At 37.1% G+C, this 22,919-nt stretch overlaps 1 protein-coding gene and 1 pseudogene across 3 annotated transcripts in view; both read right to left on the reverse strand.

The window, feature by feature from the left end:
* Positions 1-22,919, reverse strand: part of CUL3 (cullin 3) — a 95,734-nt gene that overhangs the window by 18,769 nt on the left and 54,046 nt on the right. For 2 of the 3 annotated variants that reach the window (XM_047721132.1, XM_047721133.1), the window contains 7 exons: positions 13,384-13,544; positions 12,075-12,189; positions 9,787-10,015; positions 6,774-6,919; positions 5,867-6,043; positions 4,140-4,310; positions 3,468-3,575 (listed from right to left, as the gene is read on the reverse strand). In XM_047721132.1, the coding sequence (XP_047577088.1) occupies positions 3,468-3,575; positions 4,140-4,310; positions 5,867-6,043; positions 6,774-6,919; positions 9,787-10,015; positions 12,075-12,189; positions 13,384-13,544 (1,107 nt within the window). Of the gene's footprint in view, positions 1-3,467; positions 3,576-4,139; positions 4,311-5,866; positions 6,044-6,773; positions 6,920-9,786; positions 10,016-12,074; positions 12,190-13,383; positions 13,545-16,487; positions 16,493-22,919 lie in introns of those variants that run through there. The other variant, XM_047721134.1, reaches the window with a different exon arrangement.
* LOC125095133 (40S ribosomal protein S2-like) lies at positions 13,594-15,828 on the reverse strand (annotated as a pseudogene).

The raw sequence follows: 22,919 nt of genomic DNA on the forward strand, positions 1-22,919 counted from the left end.
GGGTGATTAGTGATGCAGATTTTTTAAAAGGGAGGGTTAAACTTCATAAATATCAAGAAGTATGCCACACTCAGATTCTTCACAAGTATCTACTAAGTAACTACTCAATTTTAAAGATGTTGGCAGGGTGAGGATGGAGGGCCGAGCGCCTGGGTGGCTCAGCTGGTTAAGCAGCTGCCTTCGGCTCAGGTCAAGATCCAGGAGTCCCAGGATCAAGCCCCACCTTGGGCTCCCTGCTCTGCCTTCACCCCATTCGTGCTCCCACTCTCTCTATTAAATAAATAAATAAATAAAACTTAAAAACCAAACAGAAGTTGACCTAGTAATCTTAGATGCCGTGGAGGAGAGAGGGCCACAGGAGAGACTCTTAGATGATGAGCAGAGAGAGGTTGGCAGTGGGAGTTGGTGCATTTTCAAGTGGCAGTAATGGTGTCACAACTTGGTTCAGTCCACCCAAGACAATACAGTTTTTTCTCCTTTCTCCCATGTACCCACATAGCTTGCTCTCTAAACTTCAAATCTTTCCTCAAAATGTCAGTTTTTAGAGGAAGCCTTCCCTGACCACTTTGCCACTACAGTTTTCCTCCATATCTCCTAGCCCCAGCTAAGGTGCTATGTGCTCGCTTGTTATCTGTCTCCAGATGAGAATGGAAGTTCCATCACGGAAGGGAATGAAGTCTCTTCCATTCTCTGCTGTATACCCAGCGCCCAAACAATGCTCAGCATGGAAAGCACTTAACGAGTTATTTGTTAAATGGAAAAAAAACAAAAACAACCTCAAAGAACTATTGCTTTAGTCGTTTCGACTTCCTCTTCCTGTAGCTTTTTAAGCAATATTTTGAAGACATTCAACTTATTTGCAAAGATAGCACATGACAGGGACAAGTATACAGAAACTGAGGTATCAGAAAAGTCTGCTGGGATGTGATATGACTTGCTGATATAAATAAACAAAAATATAATAGCAGCCTGGTTTCCCAGCCCCGCCCCAGTTTTTAAAATAAAAACGCAGGAAAAAAATGGACTAATACTTAAAACTTCCTTCAGCATAAAAATTAAGATTTATCAAAATAAAATATACCACAAATATTACTTCAATTTTAAGAAACCATGTGTCCTATTACTTCTAAAAGTAAATGGAAGAGCCACTATCTTGATATATCTCAATAGGCCAAAAGCACTTAATAAAGTTAGAGAAAGGTCTGCTTGAGCATTGGTGGTATTTTAAAAGGACTCAAAGATTTCAGAAAGCCCAGTATTTGCTCTGATTATTTTGCCACTTGTTATCAGAATGTTCCTAATGCAGATTAAGGCTTAAAAAGACTCACAGTTTAAGATCCTTAGCATAAACAATTATAAAAAGCCAGCAACTACAGGCAAATAATGGCCTTACAGTAAGTGGAAACTGCAAGCTGATTAACAGATATGTAACTCTGAGAATCTTGATAAGCATTCTACTTACTGCAGTTAACAAATTATTAAATAAATATTCTACCAGAGAGTACAAGATATACTTGGGTTATTAAGATAAATGAAAAATTCACAAACTTTATAACAGAAAATAACAAAGGCAAACAGGATCTGATAAAATCATCATGCTAAACAACCAACCCACTCCCCTTTTTTAAAATGAGCAACAGCAACGAAGTGGTCTACAGTGAACATCATAATTTTCTTATCAAAAGACCTTCACCGATCACAGACAAGGTAATTAGACACTTAAATATCGAAGAGTAAGACTGTTAAACCCATCCAGGAACATATCTCTTACAGATGGTTTATTTCAACAATATATTTACTCAGACCAGGTTATATCCCTATAGCACTCAATAAGTGTAGGATTAGTGTAAGAAAAAAAATAAACAGGAACAATAATGCTAGCACATGAATTTATAATTATATTAATGTATCAGACAGCATCAAGTGCAAATCTCTAAACTATCTAAAAAAGAAAAAAAGCATCTAGGATAACCACATTATACATTTCATGCCCAAGATTTCTATTTGTCACAGACTTGTATCTTTCCTGCTCTCAGCCCTTGTCCACAATAAACTTTTTTTTTTTTTAAAGATTTTATTTATTTATTTGACAGACAGAGATCACAAGTAAGCAGAGAGGCAGGCAGAGAGAGAGGAAGGGAAGCAGGCTCCCTGGTGAGCAGAGAGCCTGACGAGGGACTCGATCCCAGGACCCTGGGATCATGACCTGAGCTGAAGGCAGAGGCTTTAACCCACTGAGCCACCCAGGCGCCCCCACAATAAACTTTTATGAGGCAAATCATGTTAACTACTTACAATGGGGAAAGACCAGAAGTCCCTGAGTCAGAATGCTCACACACACACACACACACACACACACACACACATCTATTTCTATAGAATTAGGTATTTTCACATAATATGTCTGTGTTGAGACTGGGAGCAGTGTAAGCGATGGTTTCATACCTTATTATCAAAGGAATGGGGGTACCCTGGGAGGCTCAGCTGATTAAGCATCTGACTCATTTCAATTCAGGTCATGATCTCAGGGTTGTGATCCAGGCCCGTTAGCCTCTGTGCTGGGCATAGAGCCTGCTTAAGATTCTCTCTCTCTCCCCACCTCTGCCCTTCCCCACCAACTCCCCCTGCCCTGCATGCTCGCTCGCTCTCTCAAAAAAAAAGAGAGAGAAGAAAATCAGAGGAATGACCTCCAATTTTTTAAAATGGCTGTTACAAGTCTTAATTATGAAGTTGTATATGGTAACTTGTGAAAGAAAACTTTTAAAGAAAAACCTGTGGAGTTCTTTAAACTTAAGATGAAGTTGAAAAACAGTTAAAAAAAAAAAAAAAAAGAAACCAAACAAAATTCTGAACATTAAATTCTCACAAAAACCCTATGGACTCCAAAGCCATGTAAGCTGTAGCTTTACTGCCCATCTGGGAGTTACAATACAAAACCATATTTATAACACACTAATGTCAGCATTTTTATACCCTGGTTTATCTCCCACAGGCTCTGAGAACATGAGACCCTTTTATGCTGATCGTCTTAGAGCTGAGAACACTGAAGTACATAGAGGAAGGTCAGGTAACAATTCTAAGATCTCATAATCCTGGGGGGTAAAGTGAGAGGAAGAGTACTAACTAAACAGTGCAAGCTTGCCCAGGCCCTGTCTTCTTTCCACAATCTATAACGGTTATTAACAGTGGGATCATTCTATTAAATTTTCAGCACATTCCCTCAAGTGGAGAGGATAAACTAAGTTCTAGGAGAATAAGAAAAAAATATTTTAACATTAATAGTTAAAAAAGGGGGGGCTTAATATGGGGGAGAATAATTTTTTAAGGTACACACAGGCAATACAAATATTGCCACTAATAACAGTTAAAGAAATGATACCAATTCAGTTTAACTTGGAGGAAATGCCCATTACAAAAGACTTCACATAGACACATACACATAAGTAGAAATTAATGGAGAATCTTACCCCAGTTGCCTGTAGATGCTGCCTGAATTCATCCATAGTTGTGTTTGAGATGCTCATATCCCTAAACATTCCTTCCAGTTTTGACGTGAACTGACATCCGCATTCAGTCTGTGGAAGAAAAACGCAAATATATACAAATAAACAATGGATTTTTCCATATGCAAATATATAAAGAAGTAAATTCTTCCATGTAACTGACAGCCTTTCTAAATCTTTCCAATAGCTGCACTATGCCTATGGCTACCAAACTTCAGTGTGTTTAAGAGTAACCCACGGATTTTATTTTAAAATGCAGGTTCACACTCTTTTGGGGATCCCAATACACCTCACTAAAGGCACGGAACAATACTCTCTGTGTTGAACAGGCAGCTCAGGTGATATTGTGAAATCAAACTAAATGGTGATACTCCCTTTCCTATATCCCTCACACTAATCCTCCTCCCCCAGATCTCCATGAATGTGTCCTGCCACATCAAGAGGAATTCCAGCAAACTACGAATGTCCCAGAACCTAAACAAACTTAAGTGCAGCATGCTCAAAAAACCAAAGCTTTATTAATGTACAGAAATAAGCATTTTAAATCAATTAAATATTTTCTAATCACATTGTGGCGTTCAATCATGTGATAAACATTAGTTAGGGGCACAACATTCCAGCTTATACACACCTTACCTTTAACTTAGATATCATATTTTTTTCAGAGTCATCAGAAACACTTTTATTTGTGAGAAGTCTCCTTGCCAAGTGTTGTTTATAATAACGTTCAAATACATCTTTTTCTTGCATAAACCTAAAAAGGACCATTGCCTTATCCAATATTGTTTCTACTTCTTGTTCCGTTAGCTGTAAAATCAATGAAAAGACATTTTAATAACTACAAAACTTTAGTTCTAAAAAAAATAGCACCACAGTTCATCTGCTGTTTAAAAACAAGACAAGGGCACCCGGGTGGCTCAGTGGGTTGAGCGTCTGATTTCAGCTCAGGTCATGATCTCAGGGTTGTGAGACTGAGTCCTGCATTAGGCTCTGTGCTAGGCTTGGAGCCTGCTTGGGGTTCTCACTCTCCCTTCTCCTTCTCCCCTACCCATCCCCCAAAACAAAAACAAGACTGGACAACCATGTAAATAGTCTGGTTGAGAGATGTTGTCAGGAGGGACCTAGTTTGAGAACGTGCCTCTTAGAGTAGCACCACTCTTCTACATCCTCATCTAGTGTGAATGGATCAGGGACTGGAGTTCCCTTCCCTAGAGGGCTACCACTGATGGAGCAAATAAGGGGATACTGGCTGGATTAAAGGATCACTGAGAACAAATGAAATTTTTTTTAAAGATTTTATTTATTTGAAAGCGAGCAAGTGAGAGAGAGATCATGAGCTGGGTTGGAGGATGAGGGTAAGAGGGAGAAGCTGACTCTCCACAAAGCAGGGAGCCCAAGGTGGGGCTCAATCCCAGGACCCTGGAATTGTGACCTTAGCCCAAGGCAGAGGCTTAACCAACTGAGCCACCCAGGTGCCCCTGAAATGAAATTTTAATCACAAAAAAGAATCTTACAATGCTTTTTCATAGCATTTAGGCAGAAACTTATATAAGTAAAAGACAGGTATTTTCCTATCAGTTCTTCTGTGCAAACAGAAGAATAATAATTGGTTATTTAATTAAAACTAAAAAGGCCTCTGTTCTTTTCTTTTAAATAAGGGCAAAATGGTATTGTAGCAGATTTTAAGCATACATTTAAAAATATGAAGACTAATGGATGTTCTTTCCTACTGTGATCTTCTTCTTGTTTGTTTCTTCATTGTTATAATTGTTACGGCTGACTGGAAAACCTATGGCCATTTGCCACTTTTCCCTTTTGTTTCACATATATTAAGATGAAGTTAACAAGACCGATGTATGTGTGATCACAATATTTTTAATTTGGCTTTCTTTGCTGTAGTAAGCTCCAAGATCCCAGATACATAATAAAGGCTTTCAAACTAGTTTCTGGTAGCAACTCTACTCCTTCACATTCTTGGCATCCAAGTACTATTGTTTGATACGTAACTCCCAGAACCAGATGACTGCAAGCAACATTCCATGCTGATAGTTGTCTTCTAGTTCCCTGTTATCTCTATAGCATATCAAACCCTCACAGTCCATAGACTGTTGAACAATTGTGGCTGTGTAGCTGTTTGGTTCTGATGTAAATTATACATTAAGTGAAATGTCAAAATACTTTTAACCATTTCAGATACCTTAAACAATCCTTTTCAAACATCACAGCACACATTTAAAGCACAGCAAAGGAACAGGCTTTATTTCATACCTACAACATGTCCTATTTTTGTATTTCCTAATTTTATATACTATTTTAAATCTACAAATAAAACGTAATGTGTTTTCAAATGCTTTAATACTTACCCCTTTGACTCCCTTCTTCAGCTTATCATCAATAAATAATGAGAGGTATTCAGGGGACCTGGAGTTGAGGTTGAGAAAATACTCAAAGTCACCCGCAATAGTTTGTTTAAAGAGCCGGTCATTATTGAACGATTCCTGGAGGAAGCGATCAAACCTACTCTTCAGATCCAATAAGCCCTTCCAAATAGAAACAAAGAAATTCAGGATACATTATATAATAATTTTCTTTTTATAAACAATACACTTACAATCAGGTATGTTTATCTAATCTTGCTGGTAATAAATGGGTGCATTCGGTGTTAAACTTATAGGTTCTGTATTATTATTTTCAAGACTTTATCTAAGCCCATATTAAACATGTCAGCAATCCATTTTCCATTTATGTATTACTCTATTGAAGATGAACTAAAGAACCTCTGTGCTATTTCCCCACAACCTTCTTTGTCTTGATTGAATGAGTAAAGCCTAAAAAAATCAGCTTTTTAAAAAATTATTTAAATTGAAACATGAAAAACTTGAGGCATAATTTATTCATAGTATTGCTTGAAAACACAACGTTTTCAAGCAGCAAGTATTTAACTGAAAACAGTTACTTTTTTCTCATACCCCAAAGTACAAGAACACTAAAGCATACAAAAAAGTAGTGATTTTCATTCCTGAAACAATTTAAACAAGGTCTTCATGAAACAGGTTAATGACTGAAAAGTAGCAGTTTGGTTCCCTGATATAAAGATACATACTTGGCAAAATCCTAAAATATTTAGGATAATTACATATACTACATTTTTCCATTGGGAAAATTAGAGTAAAAAATACAAAATACAGCTTAGGAAAAGTGAACTTCTTATTAGCATGTGTCAAAATTATTTTATCACAAACTTAAGAAAAATCTTCTGTATTCACTTACCTGGATATAGTCAACAGGATTCTTTCCTTCGCCTTCCTCAGAAACAAGGGCTTTACCTTGCTCCCTCAAATAGGAACTCATACACTCACACATTGTTTTCAAGCCATTTGGCACACGACTAAATAACTTGTACATGCAAGCAAGGTCTGCAATCAGAAAGAACATACAAATTGACTACATTAAGAATTAAGAAAAAAATGTGCATCTGTTTATTGACTTGTAAATTTAAAGAAGCTTACTTTTTAACTTTTCACTACTACTTGCTGATCATGTAAAAAATTACCAAAAACACCCAGCAAAATAGACAAAAGGAAAAAAATTAGGCTAAAGATTATTATTGCAACTTATGAAATACAGCTTTCAGATAAGATGCTTTGAGGGCATCAATATGTCTGAAAACATTTTACTTTACATGGAAGACGCCCATATAGCATAATAAAAAAGCCACACACACAAAAAGAAAACTGCAGCTTTGAGTTCTTACACAATTCTAATCTAAAGCCCAGTAATAATACACAATATCTATCAAAAGAATAATTTCAATTATTGTGTAACTAGTAGTCAACATAATAAAAACCAATTAAAAATCTTACAGATATTTTTGGGTATGTCTATCTCGAAGTTCAAACAACATGAGAATAAATAAAATAAAATACTAGAATTTATTTCATTACACACCATGACAAAGTTTATTTATGAAACTTTTAGCATATATTCCTATTCCTTAGTATTTCACTCAAAGCAATCCCTAATATTTCCCAGGTGATTTCCTAGGCCAATACCTATATTTTAAAAAGTGGTTTATCTCACTATATTATTCTTATTTAGAATGAGTAATTCTGGATTCTGTCCATTTTTTCTATTATTTTTCACAATATTAAAATGTGGAGGTAAAATACTGCTTTCCTGTTATGTCTGCTGTTTCTTTGAAATAAGAACTTACCGAGACTGTGTCAAAACCGTACAATGATATAAAAAGCTTTATAATAGAGAACTTTTGAAAATGTAATTAGAATAGCAGTTTCTAGACTGGGGGCTGGGAATTTTTTTCTTGTAAAGTACCAGAGAGCAAATATTTTATAGACTTGTGGGCCGTATGGTCTTGGTTGCAACTACTTCAGTTTTGCCACTGTAACAAGAAAGAAGCCACAGATAACACAGAAATGAATGGGCAAGACTACGATCCCATAAAATTTTACTTAAGGACACTGATATCTAAAAATTCATTTAATTTTCATATGCAGTGAAGTATTACTCTTCTTTTGATTTTTTTGCCCCCTAACCAAACTGATGGTGGGCCACATTTGACAGACAGGCTATAATTTACCTATACAGGTCTTCGTTTTAACAGTTATTTAGAACTTAAAACTAAAGTTGCATATACTTAAAAAAAAAAAAGTTAGATCCAAGCTTTACAAAAAGGGCTTCTAAAATTTGTTTCAGTGACTTTCAAAAAATCAAACTGTATTAAAAGTAAGTGTTCAGCAATGTATGTCCTAAAGTAAACTACATACAGCAAATCTTATAGTTTCACATTTGGCATAAATTATAACCCCCCAAAAGTAATTTTTTTTTAAGATTTTATTTACTTTGAGAGAGACAAAGAGTGCAAGCAGGAGCGGAGTCAGGGGCAGAGGGAGAGAATCTCAAGCAGACTCCACAGTGAGAACGGGAACCCAACGTGGGCTCGATCCCAGGACCCTGAGATCATGAATTAGCCGAAATCAAGAGTCAGGTGTTTAACTGACTGAGCCACCCAGGCATCCCAAGAAGGATCTTTTAAAAGGTGGGGCACCTGGGTGGCTCAGTGGGTTAAAGCCTCTGCCTTCAGCTCAGGTCATGATCCCAGGGTCCTGGGGTTGAGCCTGCTTCCTCCTCTCTCTCTGCCTGCCTCTCTGTGTACTTGTGATCTCTGTCAAATAAATAAATAAAATCTTAAAAAAAAAAAAAAAGGGAACATTGTCTGGTTTAATCAAACAAATTTACATACAACTTTCAGGAAGAAAGAAGTAGAAATATAAGCATTTCAAAACACAAAGCAAGGACTACACTAGAGGAAGCACAGAAAACAACCTCCTTTTCCATCATCTTACTTTTCTCTCCTCTTACATCCCTCCTCCCCTTTAAATTGTTCACTTAAAATCTGTTTTTCATTCCCTGTCAAGCTCTTAACTTCAACAGGCAATATGTGTTTCTTTTATAAGAAGTAGCAAAATGCTACTAACATATCACCTAAGAAGCAGGAAAATAGCATGAGTACCATGTTTGTTTATTTTTTAATAGCCTATCAGTAATTTCCAAAGTCATAGTTTTGAAGTAAAAATTCAGAAATTAAAAACAAGGACAACAGTGACTATTACTCTTTATTTTCTCATAGGGAAATCATAGAATACTGTTTTTAGGAAAAAAAGGGTAAATACCCAATAAGAATAAATGCTACAGTTATCTCAAAACTGTGTACCTTTACTTTTATAAGGCAATTCTTCTTTCTCTGAAGTCTGTAACCTCAAAGTTCCCAAAACCAATCTACTTAATCTATCTGAAATGTCACATGAAAGACATTATTTTTCCATTTCCAGCCCCCTTATCACAACTCACTCCCAAGGAAAGCCTACAGAAATTTTATGATTGGAATGTCACATTTAGAAGAATCACACACACAAAAAAATCATATAGAGACTGTAGCAATGCCGAGTCCTACTCTCTTGTACATAAAAAGGACAGGAATATTAGACCTCTGGGCTAAGAAAAACAAAAAAGTGAGGAGACTAAAATGAAAGATAGGAAAAAAGAGCCATTCAGTTAACAAGAAACACCAAAAAATCTTCATTAATAAAGTGTAAAGCTTTACACTTAAACCTCATCAAAGTAACAACAGTTAATAAATTAATGACACACATAACTTCAAGACTAACATTTATAATCTATTTTAATTATAGGAAAATTTTTAAAAATTACTAAGAACCTGGCAGAATTATAAAGATTTAACTGTATTTCAATTGCTGACACTTACCTTCTGTCTTTCCATTTTTCAACATATGTACTAGCCCAGAATTTTCCATTTCTACTATGGTTTTCATGTGCTTGGAAATGAGCTCCCTCTCAACCACCTTTACTATTGGCTCTTCAGTTGATTTGTCAAGGCAGTGCATCACCCGTTCTATTTCTTCATTAATTCTAGCTTCTACTTTCTTTATATATACTGAAGCACTGTTTTCTGCTAAAAATTTCTGGCTTTCCATCTGCAAATAAAAAGGTGTTTTTTTTTTTTTTTTTTTTTTAAACAGAGAAGCAAAATGTGTTTCTCCTTTTAACTGGGTTTCTATAATATTTACCATAAGCCAAGCTAAATATAAGCACTATTAACATTTTATAGTTTATCATACATATCCACATAGTCTGAATTATATCCTTGAAAGCACTTATCACATTAAGAGACATCAATACATTATCCTTAAGCAGCGTTTTTTCAAACTTTGCCAATGTACTTCAAACAGCAGAAAAAGTAAGCACATGCCATTAAGGGTCAAAAGTATAGAATGAAGTATCTGACCCCAAATCAGAGTGGAAGTGTCTTTTTTGACTTGTTTTATGTATAACTAGAAAGATTCATCATGTTTATCATAGTTCTGCTGACATACTGCTAGTTACGTAAGTCCAACTGCCCCCCCACTCCCAATCTCAAAGAAGTATGTGTGCACACACACACTGAAGTTTGAGAAACAGAGTTTTTAAGTAACTCTTAATCTTGTCTGCTAACACCACCAGAAGTTCCACTGAACTGTAAATGTTAATCCGAATTATCTTAACCTATATGACAGCAGGACTAATGAATATATCTAAGATTTACAAAACAGAAGACATCTTGATATAAACTATGTATAAAATTCAATAATACTTCCCACTTTCTTAACAAAAAGTAGTTTTAATCCTCGAAAATAAGTTTCTAAGGACATTAACACACCAAATAAAACTCCTGGTGAGACCATGTCTCCATTCACTGTTAAAAATAGTATGTATTGGGGCGCCTGGGTGGCTCAGTGGTTAAAGCCTCTGCCTTCAGCTCAGGTCATGATCCCAGGGTCCTGGGATTGAGCCTTACATCGGGCTCTCTGCTCAGCAGAGAGCCTGCCTCCTCCTCCTCTCTCTCTCTGCCTGCCTCTCTGCCTACTTGTGATGTCTGTCAAATAAATAAAAAATCTTAAAAAAAAAAAAATAGTATGTATTATGTATATATGCACACTCATACACAGATCAGTGCAGCACATTTTGGAATCCTGACAATCTTCTACTGGTACATCTACAACGTAATGAAGGAAATTAAAACAAATGTAAAGGTCAAAAATATTGTCAAATACATCTACCATTAGTTGCTGCATTACTAGAAAATATAGCCTGCCTCCTATAAAATTAATAGTTCATAAAGGAAGGTCCAGGCTCACCAGTGCAGGCCACAAAGGTCTTCCTGATGTGCAACAAACTAATTAAAAAAAAAGGGGGGGGGGCAATTCTTTGTTTATGTGTAAATGACACCAAAACCTGAGTTCCATCTTTATATACATCCAATGGCTCTTATGAATGACCTACTGAACTATTAAGAACTATTATAACTTTGTATTCATTCATTTCTTAAAAAGCCTACTACTGGGGGTAAAAATTTTCAGTATTCAGCTAAGTCTGTTTTAACACTTAATAAAGCTTATCCTACTGTAACTGAGGTTTTCAGGAGGATGCCTTTTTATCATTATCTTACTTACATTTACATTTTGTTATTTCATTACAAATTAGTATTAGTTTAACTTCACTTTTAGCAATTTAGCTAGTTCTGGGTTGTTATACTGCAAAATTTCTAATTTCCTCATCAGTAGTCTTTAAAATATATATATATATATATATGCACTATGAGATCATGCACATTTCTGTACTTATTTTACTAGTAACTTAGTACTACCAAAAGCCTGAATAGTGAGACCTTATTAGTGATACACTGCCTGTGAATTTATGGTAAATAATTTATAACATGTAAAGATCATAAAATATTATAGTTATTTCTAAGTTTGTATGTTATAACACATAATTTAAAAAATCGTGTATGTAACTCCAAACTCTTCCCATTTTTTTTCAATGGGTTTCTTCCCTGGAATGTGAGCATGGGGAGTAGGTGTCTGAAGGTATTTTCTGTACCTACCCTCCTTCTCAAACGGCCTCAGGAGAAAAGGGTCAAATGTTCAAATCAGTAACTACGTTCGGTTACTCTGAGAATATCTTAAAAGAGCACTTATTTATATCTACACTGATTACCTGAAAAAATTCTGCAGACATTTCCAAAAAAGGAGCCTCAAAATCTTCTTCATAGACGGATCGTCCTTCGAGACCTAAAATCATTAACATCTGGCAAGCATTTCTTATTGCGCCTCTGTCAAAAGAAGTTAAACCACCTGATAATCAAGTTATATTAAAGATTCAAGTAAAAAAAAAAAGCAAGCGAAGTAGCTAGAAAAGACCTTAAGAAGATTTTTTTTTAAATCAAAGCGACCCAGCTCCCATAAACAACTCATTTATAACATAAGGATTTAGAGTAATTTTAATCCAAAAGCATATCTTAACTATAGAGCCATTTATCTCAAGTTGTCCTCATACTGTTAGAACTTTAAAATCTGAAAGAAAATGCACTTAAAATGTCTAAATATTTCTGTGCAGTTAAAAACAGACTATAAAAGACTATCAGAAAGCAGTAACGAGAGAAGGAGGCTATATTGCTTGACATGGGTACAATACGCAGCTACTCTGAGGCATTATAATTTTTTTTTCTAATCCAATGGCTTTGAGGCAACCCTGCCCAAGCACCAAAGCTGAAATAAAAAGAATTTTACAAGTCTTCCTCTATTTCTCTGAGTGCGGACACATAGAGAAAGCAGTCTTCCATGCTTCAAGCCGTTCTAGCTGCAGTGTCACAAAAATGATACTGCAGCCATGCAAGAAGGGGAGACAACGTGACCTAACAGAAAGGGCACGGGAGAGTTCTTAGTCATCGTACATTATGTTCAACACTTTTCTTCAAATGTGTTAAGAACGAAGGCTAGCCGGGCGCCTGGGTGGCTCAGTGGGTTAAGCCGCTGCCTTCGGCTCAGGTCATGATCTCAGGGTCCTGGGATCGAGGCCCGCATCGGGCTCTCTGCTCAGCAGGGAGCCTGCTTCCCTCTCTCTCTCTGCCTGCCTCTCCATCTACTTGTGATCTCTCTCTGTCAAATAAATAAATAAAATCTTAAAAAAAAAAAGAACGAAGGCTAGCCTAAAGCCTTTAAAAAGAAAGACAAAGGGAACAAAAAATGTTATCACACAGTAAAAAAGAACAAAATGCCAGCATTAAAAAATACATGAAAAACCAAAAGGGAAGACTAATGGCTGATTTGTTTTTTTAAAAGTATAAAAAAAGCTTAGGATGGTCTCTTTTAATAATAGGTATGTGCTTTTAAGTTAAAATCTAGGTGACTTTATTAATTGTAAAAATGTTTTTGAGGATTTTCATTATGTCCTAGACAGTAAATCGGTTCTCAAGATATTAACCACTAAAAAAACCAAACACAAAAATATAAAAAGATGATTATACCGATCTACAACTTCTCCTTTCCGCTCTCTTGCAATCATGTCCAATAGTGTTTGTCGTAGGTGATCCCTAATACACCCATAACGTACAACTTGATCGCGAAAAATAATTAATCCCAAATTGTAGACATTCTCCACATTATTTTGTTGTACATATACACGGTCCTGCAGTGAAAACAAAGTCATAGAAACATGAGCACAATTCCTGCAAACATAAAAACAATCATTGTGAGCTACAATACAGGAAATAAAATTCCAGAAGCAGCCCATTTTTCAGGTGAGAAACACTTCAAACTATTTTAAGCACCATGGAATTTTCTAGCACCTCCCAAATGAAGTAAAAGTCAATCTTTACAGTTTATAACTGTACAATTTACAAACAATTGGCTATAGGTGGTCACCCATTTAACCTGTAGAAAAAAGGTGCCAGGGAACCACCACATCCAGGGAAAGGCAGGTGAGCAGAAAACAGAGGAGAAAAGTAGACAGCAAAGGTAGAAACATTTTCCTTTCTCTCCAGAGCCATACCATGCATGAACATGGTTTCATATTTCCTTAAATACCGTACTTAAAGATCATATTTTATGAAGTAAAATTAAGAGCTGAATGAAATAAAGATCCATGTAACTTAAGCTGATTGCTTACTGGTAAATATTAAAAGGCTTTAATGCTTATAATACAGCGGCATTGAGAATTACATAATTAGAACACCTCTAGTTATTGCCATTTCAAACAGATTCCTTGTAGTCCTCTTATTTTCAAGTTCTTGCCAACTTGATTACAGGTGTGTCCTCACTTTATAGAGCACATAAATTCTAGAATTATTCGCTATACAAGTCCTATTTTCTGCATTATTTGAAAATCCATATTTACACCAAAACACATTGGAATAAAACTACTAAGTTTTTAATTCACAAAAGGATTAGCAACAGAATTTCTTTCTGTTCTTAACCAGGATCTCCCTGGGCCTCAGTCTCAAAACTTCAAAAATTATGTAACTATTGTGTGTTTGCTGGTACATAATACTAGCTTTCACCAGATTCTTAAAGGCATTTATGATCCCAAACCAGTTAAGAACCACTGCAAACTGTGATCCTGAAAGTTTCGTAAGGAACACTGTTCTTACACGCAACACCAAGCAAAGCCACCAGGTGAACATAAACAGAAGCTCAACCGTATCAGTGATGCAAACGAAATGGCACCTACCAACAAGGGCTAACTACATTCTCCCCTAGCACCATTCTCTTCATGTGACATCACTCCCACAACCTTCTCCATTCAGCTCCTCCAGGGCACACCCCTCCTGGCTACAAGGAAAGCCACTCTTTGATTAGTATCTTCGCTGCTCACATTCTACATTCTGTATCATCTTGGCAGAAGCTCACATTTTTAAAATCGTGCAACTTCAATAGGCTCAGAATTTTCACAGATGACTCTCTGATAAACTTCTGTTTTTTAAATATGCTTTTGTTTTTTTCCCTTTGCATAAAACTAATGTGGTGGCCACATCTGGAGCCTGGGTCCTCTTCACGGAGACTCTGGTGTGGATCTTTACAAGAATTGGTGAGTTCCTGATAGGGAGACTTGGTGAACACAGTCTTTCCAGAGGTCAGGGTGAGAGAGCTGTAGGTCTTAGAAATGATACCAAAACTTGGCGAAGCTGCCCAGGGTGGCAGTGCAGCCCCTGGCTGAGGGGGAAGCAGTCGTCAATACCACAGGCATCATCAGTAGCTTCTCGAGCATGGGCTGAGACGATGCCAGTACCTCTAAGGGCAAGGATGAGGCGTATACTACCACAGAGCCACAGCAAGCCAATCACCTTGCATGGGACAGTGTGGCGCTTGTTGATCTTGTTCCCCCATGGGGACCCTGGAAAGCTTAGACGAGGGTGATGGACCCTGGATAGCATTGGCTATTTCCTTGTAGCACTTAATACCCAGCCCAACGTATCCAGTCTAATGTCCGAGGGCAACAAATGCCTTGAACCTGGTCTGCTGGCCGGCACAGGTCTGCTTTTGCAGAGTTACTACCTTCAGAACCTCAGCCCTGAGGGATGACCCTAGGAAAAAGTCAATAATCTCATACTCCTTGATGGGCAGAAAGAAGAGAGATTTCCTCTAGGGATCTGATCCCCATGTCATTGACCAGGCAAGCCCAGCTTGGTGATGGGGATCCACTCCTTATCTGACCTTGCCCCTGAAAGCTCCACAGCCTTGGACTCAGCCCTAGCCCTGAGCAGAGGCTGCCAAATCCTGTGAGGAAGCTGTTACCGTCTCCCATTCCAGAACCCATCGCTGGACACTCCAGCAGCACTGGGGTCATCCCCCATTTGGTGCTCTCTCTCCAATAAATTCTTAAGCTTTACATGTCTACCTCAAATCTTAAATTGTGTCTCCCCAACTACTTGAGGGGGGGAGCAACAGACAGAGAACACAGAGGAGAGACAGTTTTTTTTTTTAATTTTATTTATTTGATAGAAATATCATGAGTAGGCAGAGGGTAGGGAGCGAAGCAGGCTCCCTGCTGAGCAGAGAGCCCAATCTGGGGCTCCATCCCAGGACCTGAGATCATGACCTGAGTCGAAGGCAGAGGCTTAACGCACTGAGCCACCCAGGCGCCCCGAGAGACAGAAAATCTAAGCAGGCTCCCCGCTGAGCACTGGGCCCCAATACAGCTCTATCTCATGACCCTGAGATCACTACCTTAGCTGAAACCAAGAGTCGATGCTCAACCAACTGAGCCACCCAAGAGCTTCTGCCTTATTTTTCAGCATGAACAGGAATGCATACAATAAAGCTGGCATAAATCTAACATTTAAAAAGCACCAAGAATCTTGTTAAAAAATACTCTATTGCAGGGGCGCCTGGGTGGCTCAGTGGGTTGGAGCCTCTGCCTTGGCTCAGGTCATGATCTCAGGGTCCTGGGATCGAGCCCGCATCGGGCTTGCTGCTCAGCGGGGAGCCTGGTTCCACTTCTCTCTCTCTGCCTGCCTCTCTGCCTACTTGTGATCTCTGTCTGTCAAAATAAATGAATAAAATCTTAGGAAAAAAAAAAAAATCTACTGCATAAATCATTTGTAAATTTGATGTTTACAGTTTTAAACAGTACCATATACAGTATAACTCTCACCCTAAATAATCAAAACTAGTAACTGGCTGCTTAACTGAACATAGGTGGTAAAAAGAGAAAAACAAATGTACATTCACATATTTGCATCTTAAAAATTTTATTTAAAACATAATACATGTTCACTGAGCTATCAAGACTTTCTTCCATCTTTGAACAAGAATCCTGTGACTGGAGTTCAGTGTTCTTTCTTACATACACTCTCACCTCATAGCAATTTTTCTACTTTGTTTCATTAAGATGGAGCATGAAAACTAGAGACATTTGTGAAGCAATCTGAATGTAAAAAAGTCCTTCTAGATTATTACGATCCCTGCTTCATTCTTTTAAATTACTCATATCTAATTCGAACGAATATTTAGTGATTTGCCTTTGTCAAGTCTTTCTAAAACATTCAATTTAGTTTACCAAAGAAAAAATTCTATCATTTTTAACACCATTTTATTGGTTTACAGGGTATTAAATTATGTATTAATAACAAGTACAACTGGCATAAACAGACTTGAAAATAAATACAACTGACTTAGTAAACACAAATAACTGGTAAGAGCAAAAATACAGAAGAGATACTGAAAGTAGTGAAACAGCAGTGACAGAATTCTGCATCAGGCTGTTTCATAGAATAGAAAATACTGGTAATTCCAGCAAGCACTGCAAGTTCCAACTCTACTACATGACTATGGGATTTGTAGGGTGTGTGTGGGTCAGATTCGTATCATATATAACGTATATATGACACTAGCAAGTTTAAACTCTTAGGAAACCAAATGTTCTTACAACAGATGTCAAAAGAATTAGGTCAGATTGTACTGTTTTTGGTAAAAGGGCTACTACCTATAAAAATTACAGAACAAAAAGGCACATATAATGTAACCTTCAGAGTAAATTATGAATTTTAGAGTGGAATATTTTTAATGTTTCCCCCTTTTTTGTCTTTACTGCAGTGTGATTTATATGCCACTCATTTTAAGAGTACAGTTCAGTAATCTACAGTACATTTCTACAGTCGTCTAACAATGGCCACAGTCTAGTTCTAGAACTATTTCCATCACCCCAAAAAATCCTTTGAGCCCATTTGTAGTCAATACCACTTCCAGCACCCCTGCTTTCTCTCTCTTTCTACAAATTTCTTTTTATGGTCATTTAATATAATTGAATCGTATGTAACCTTTCCTGTGTGATTTTTCACCAAGCATAAAGTTGCGAGGTTCATAATGGTGTTAACATTTGTCAATATTTCATTCCTTTGTAGTGCTGTATAGTACTCTATTGTATGGATATGCCACATTTAGTTCAACTGCTGATGGGTATTTGGGGCTGTGTCCAGTTTTTGTTTACTATGAACAATGTTGCTGTGAATGTTTGGGTACAATCCTTTGGTGGATATAGGCTTTCGTTTTTCTTAGGACAGATTTCTAGAAGTGGAAGTACCAGATCATACGGAAATTACTCAACTGTTTTCTAAAGTGGATGTGTCAGTTACAGCAGATTTTTGAATACAAAATACTAGATGTGGAGTTAGGAATTCTTCATGTGAGCTCTGGCTGTACCATTAACCTTGGCTATGTGACTTTGAGCAAGTCATTTATCCTCTCTGGTCCTGGGCAACCCAAAGGGATGGTAAACATAATCTCTAAAACTCTAGTATAATTCCTTAGAATTATACTATTCCTTAGAAGAAGCTTAACTCTCTGATCAAAAATTAACATATATAAAGGATCAAGATATACTTCACTATCACTTCTTCCCTTTCTATTTTTGTTGCCAGTCTCCCTCTTTCCAATCCTAAGCACAGTGATGTGGGTGAATCTATAACCCCTTGGCTGATAGTGCTGTCTAGCTCAAGTCCTCTGGCAAAAAGACAGAAAAAGGGTTGGTTGCAACTGATGAATTCCTCATATATATTCTGTATGGGGAGAAACAATGCTTTAGTAAAGGAAGCCAGGTATGATGGGAACAGGTGGGTAGAGTGTTTGAGTAGGGCAGACAACATTCAAATCCATGGAAGATTACTGGAGACAAAAGAAATACAGATGTAGTATAAGATCTCAACCTCTGTCTTTTAATGTGAGACTCTCAAGGTGTATATAATGAATGCAATTAAATGACATATAATATTAAGAAAACCTGTTACCCCTAAGATTTGAGAGTAACAATAAATGGACAAGAGAAAACCCACAAAATATGTGTGGCTATTTAAACTAGATAATAATAGTTATTTATATTAAATGTTAGATATGTATGACTAACTACCACCAAGCAAAATAAAAGACATACATGCATATACTAAAGTGTTTATATGTACGTATGTTAAACAGAAATGCACACACAATAAACCTATGATCTGCACATGATATATATTAAAATATTTACTAAATAAACATGCTGAATCTTCTATTTCTTGCTTACTGGTATTATCAGAAGGAATACAGCCTGTGGGTACACAACAGCATTTTTCTAATAGATTCCAACAGGAAAAAAAAAATAGTGGCTAGGGTGCCTGGCTGGCTCAGTCGGTGAACGTGTGACTCCTGATCTTGGCGTTATAGGTTTGAGCCCAACACTGGGTTTACAGATTACTTTAAAAATATAATAAAATAAAATCTTAAAAAAAATAAGTGGCTGAATTTATGTAATACATAATGTAGTTTCTAATTATTTAAATCACCACAGGACTTTTATTGTGTATATGTTTCTAGGTGAATATTTAATTTAAAAAGATCTAAAATCCCACCTCTAGTTAACCTCTAACTAGCTAAAAGAACACAAGCTCAAAGGACAAGATGAAATCATCCCAAAAGAGAGAAAAAATATTAAAGAATAACCTAAAAGCAGTATTTAATTTCAGACTTTTTAACCAAAATATGGTTTGTATGAGTCCAACATTAGTCATTTATCTATTGAGAAAGCTAAGCAGAGACAGAAAGTTGGTGGTTGCTTCTATTTGCCTTTTTAAGAGAAAATACACCACTTTAAATGTATAATGTTCTAAAAAACACGTTTGAAAGCTGAATGTCTGAGTCAAACATTAGATTTACTAAAGGGATAGGAGTTTCACCGCTACAGAGATAAACTATTTTCAATCTCTATTTATGGTTCTCTCTCGGGTTGCTATTCCTAGGCCAAGCAAACCTACAACAAGCAATCTTCTTCACAAGCTAGATGAACCCAGAGGTGAGGAGGAGCAACTAATGATGGGACTAACTCATTGGCCCTGTTTTCACAAACTTGGGGAAAAGCCAGACTGCTTTTGTACCTGCAACCCAACTGCTACCCAACACACTACCTTACAATGCTACCCCACTTATTTCCACCCCTAGTCTTGAAAGAATACTTTTGTAAGGCCAACCTCCCTGCCAAGAACAACTATAAAAGCTAGATAAATTATAAGGTAACTGTTTAAAAGCATCAACTAGGGCAGGCAGGCAGTTCTCTAGGAACTGAGGTAGCGAGATTGGAGTCTTTCTTCCTCTGCCACAAAAAAGGGAGACCTCAACCAACCAACAGATTTCCACATAAATCTCCTTCAGCAAATGCCTACTCATGACCGAGGCTCTTCACATTACCAGTTGACAACAGGACATCTGCCTACAAGGTACTTTAGCCCTACAAAGCCACAGATATTACTACTCCCACCATCTTGAGAAATATCTGCCTTCCCCCCTTAACTGATGTTACCAAATGCTAATATTCTTAGAGATATCAAAACATGCTATGTGGACATGCAGAGCTTATGAAAGCTAAACCTGTACAAAGTCAAGGAGTGACTCTGTGAGTTAAAGAGTTCATTACTCAGAAATGGTATTAAAACAATCAAAATAGACCAAAACCATGAGCATGAAGTTCAAAAAAAAAAAAAGAAAACAAAAAAAACATTAATTCTTAATACTTAATTTACCTGCAAGAAATAGTTCAGCAAATTTTTTAACCAACAGGTTGTTTTTTTTTTTTTTTTTAATTTGTATTTAAAAAAGAGGATAGGGGGAGATGAAGAATGTAAACAGGGGTAAAATCTTTACAAATAGTAAGCATTTGTCCTGCTTATAAACTAGAGACAAACCCTGAAAAGATTAACTCATTAAAACAACAACAACAAAGGCAAATAACCCTGTAACAAATAGATACTACCTGTTAGAACCAGTTTGAACCTGCTTTCCTAAGCTTAATCACTAGGCAATCTTCTATCAGCAAGTAATAAATATAAGTGTTTTCGAACAGGTTCACTTTTTTTTTTTTTTTTTTAAAGATTTTATTTATTTATTTGACAGAGAGAAATCACAAGTAAGCAGAGAGGCAGGCAGAGAGAGAGGAGGAAGCAGGCTCCCTGCTGAGCAGTAAGCCCGATGTGGGGCTCGAACCCAGGACCTGGGATCATGACCTGAGCCGAAGGCAGCGGCTTAACCCACTGAGCTACCCAGGCGCCCCCAGGTTCACTTTCAAGCCATGAAACAAATACAAGTTAAGAAGGCTTAACACTATAAAGACAGAAAATTTAAAAAACCCAAACCTGGGAAAAGTAACAAAAAGTTTCTAGTGCAGTTATAGTAAAAAAAAAAAAAAATCAATCAAATTAGAGCAAAGTTTAAAGAATTGGCTGTCCCAGTATTTTCCACAATGTTAGTCCTGACTACACTGTGGAAAGGGCACCAGTAGAGAGGGAAATAGTAAACTGCTCAGACAGATTAACATTTCTGGATTTTAAAAATGTTACTGGGTAAAGTACGTAGAAAAGCAAAGAATACAGATGGCTTGAAAACTTACATCCATGACTAAAGTTCAAAGTCACAGTTTCCACCACTGTAAAATGGGTCTAAAATCTCTCTCAGGACTGTCAAAGTTTTTAAAACAATGTAGTTATAGAAATTCTCCTTGAAAATAACTTTCATGTATTTTAAGAACTGTATCCTAGGATATCTGACAAATCAAAACCTTGGTCATGTGTCTCTAAAGCTGTGTAAATTGCACCAAATCCTAAAATAAAAGCACTGTCCCCTACTCTAAAATTCAAGAATCTAATGGTAGCAGAAAAAAACCCGTATTAGAACCATAAGAGTAATCAAGTAACAGAAATCAAGATCTTGGGGCGCCTGGGTGGCTCAGTGGGTTAAAGCTTCTGCCTTCAGCTCCGGCCCTGATCCCAGGGTCCTGGGATCCAGCCCTGCATCGGGCCTCGATGCTCGGCGGGAGCCTGCTTCTTCTCTCTCTCTCTGACTGCCTCTCTGCCTGCTTGTGATCTCTGTCTGTCAAATAAATAAATAAAATCTTAAAAAAAAAAAAAAAAGAAAGAAATCAAGATCTTGGGGAGGCCTGGGTGGCTCAGTCGGTTAAGCACCTGCCTTTAGCTCAGGTCATGATCCCAGGGTCCTGGGACTGAGCCCCATGACCGGTTTCCCTGCTCAGCGGGGAGCCTGCTTCTCCCTTTACTGCTCCCCTTCCACCGCTCTTGCTCTCTCTTGCTATCTAAAATAAATCTTAAAAAAAAAAAGGAAAGAAAAGAAAAGAAATCAGATCTTGGAATAATGAGGTTGTAAGACTTTAGAAAGGAAGTCCTATATTAAAGTAGCAATAGAATTCATTGGTGAAGAGCTCAGATTTAAGAGCCGGATAGGTTATTTCAATCCTATCTCTGCCATTTACTAGGTGTGACTTTAGCATCTGTCTCTTTCCTCATCTTAATAGTAACACCTACATTAAAATGCTATTCCACTTACTTCCACTTTTAATACTCAAAGACTAGCTTTTACAAGACCAATTCCTCTGCCAAGAACAACTATAAAAGCTGGATGAAAATAAAAAGCTACCACTTCCTCATACCCATCAAAATAGCTACTATCAGAAAACAAAACAAAACAAAAACAGAAAATAACAAGCGTATGAAGAAACTGGAACTCTTGAGAATTGCTGGTGGAAATGCAAAATGGTGTCATTGCTATGGAAAACAGCATGGTGGTTACTCAAAAGTTAACAATGGAACTGCCATATGATCTAGCAATTCCACCATCCGGGTATATATTCAAAATAACTGAAAACAGGGTCTCAATGAATACCCATGTTCATAGCAGCACTATGCAAAATAGCCAAACAGTGGAAACAACCCTAGTGCTCACTGACAGATGAATGGATAAGCAAAATGTAGTACAAATAGGGGCACCTGGGTGGCTCAGTCGTTAGGCGTCTGCCTTGGGCTCAGGTCATGATCCCAGGGTCCTGGGACTGAGCCCCATGTTGGGCTCCCTGCTCTGCAGGAATCCTGCTTCTCCCTTTCCCACTCCCCACCCCTTGCTTGTGTTCCCGCTCTGGCTGTCTCTCGGTCAAATAAATAAAAAAATCTTAAAAAAAAAAAAATGAAGTATACACATAAAACAGAATTATTATTTGGCCTTAAAAAGGGAACTCTGACACATGCTACAACAT

Source organism: Lutra lutra, chromosome 3 (genome assembly GCF_902655055.1).
Source record: "Lutra lutra chromosome 3, mLutLut1.2, whole genome shotgun sequence".
Lineage (NCBI taxonomy): Eukaryota > Metazoa > Chordata > Mammalia > Carnivora > Mustelidae > Lutra > Lutra lutra.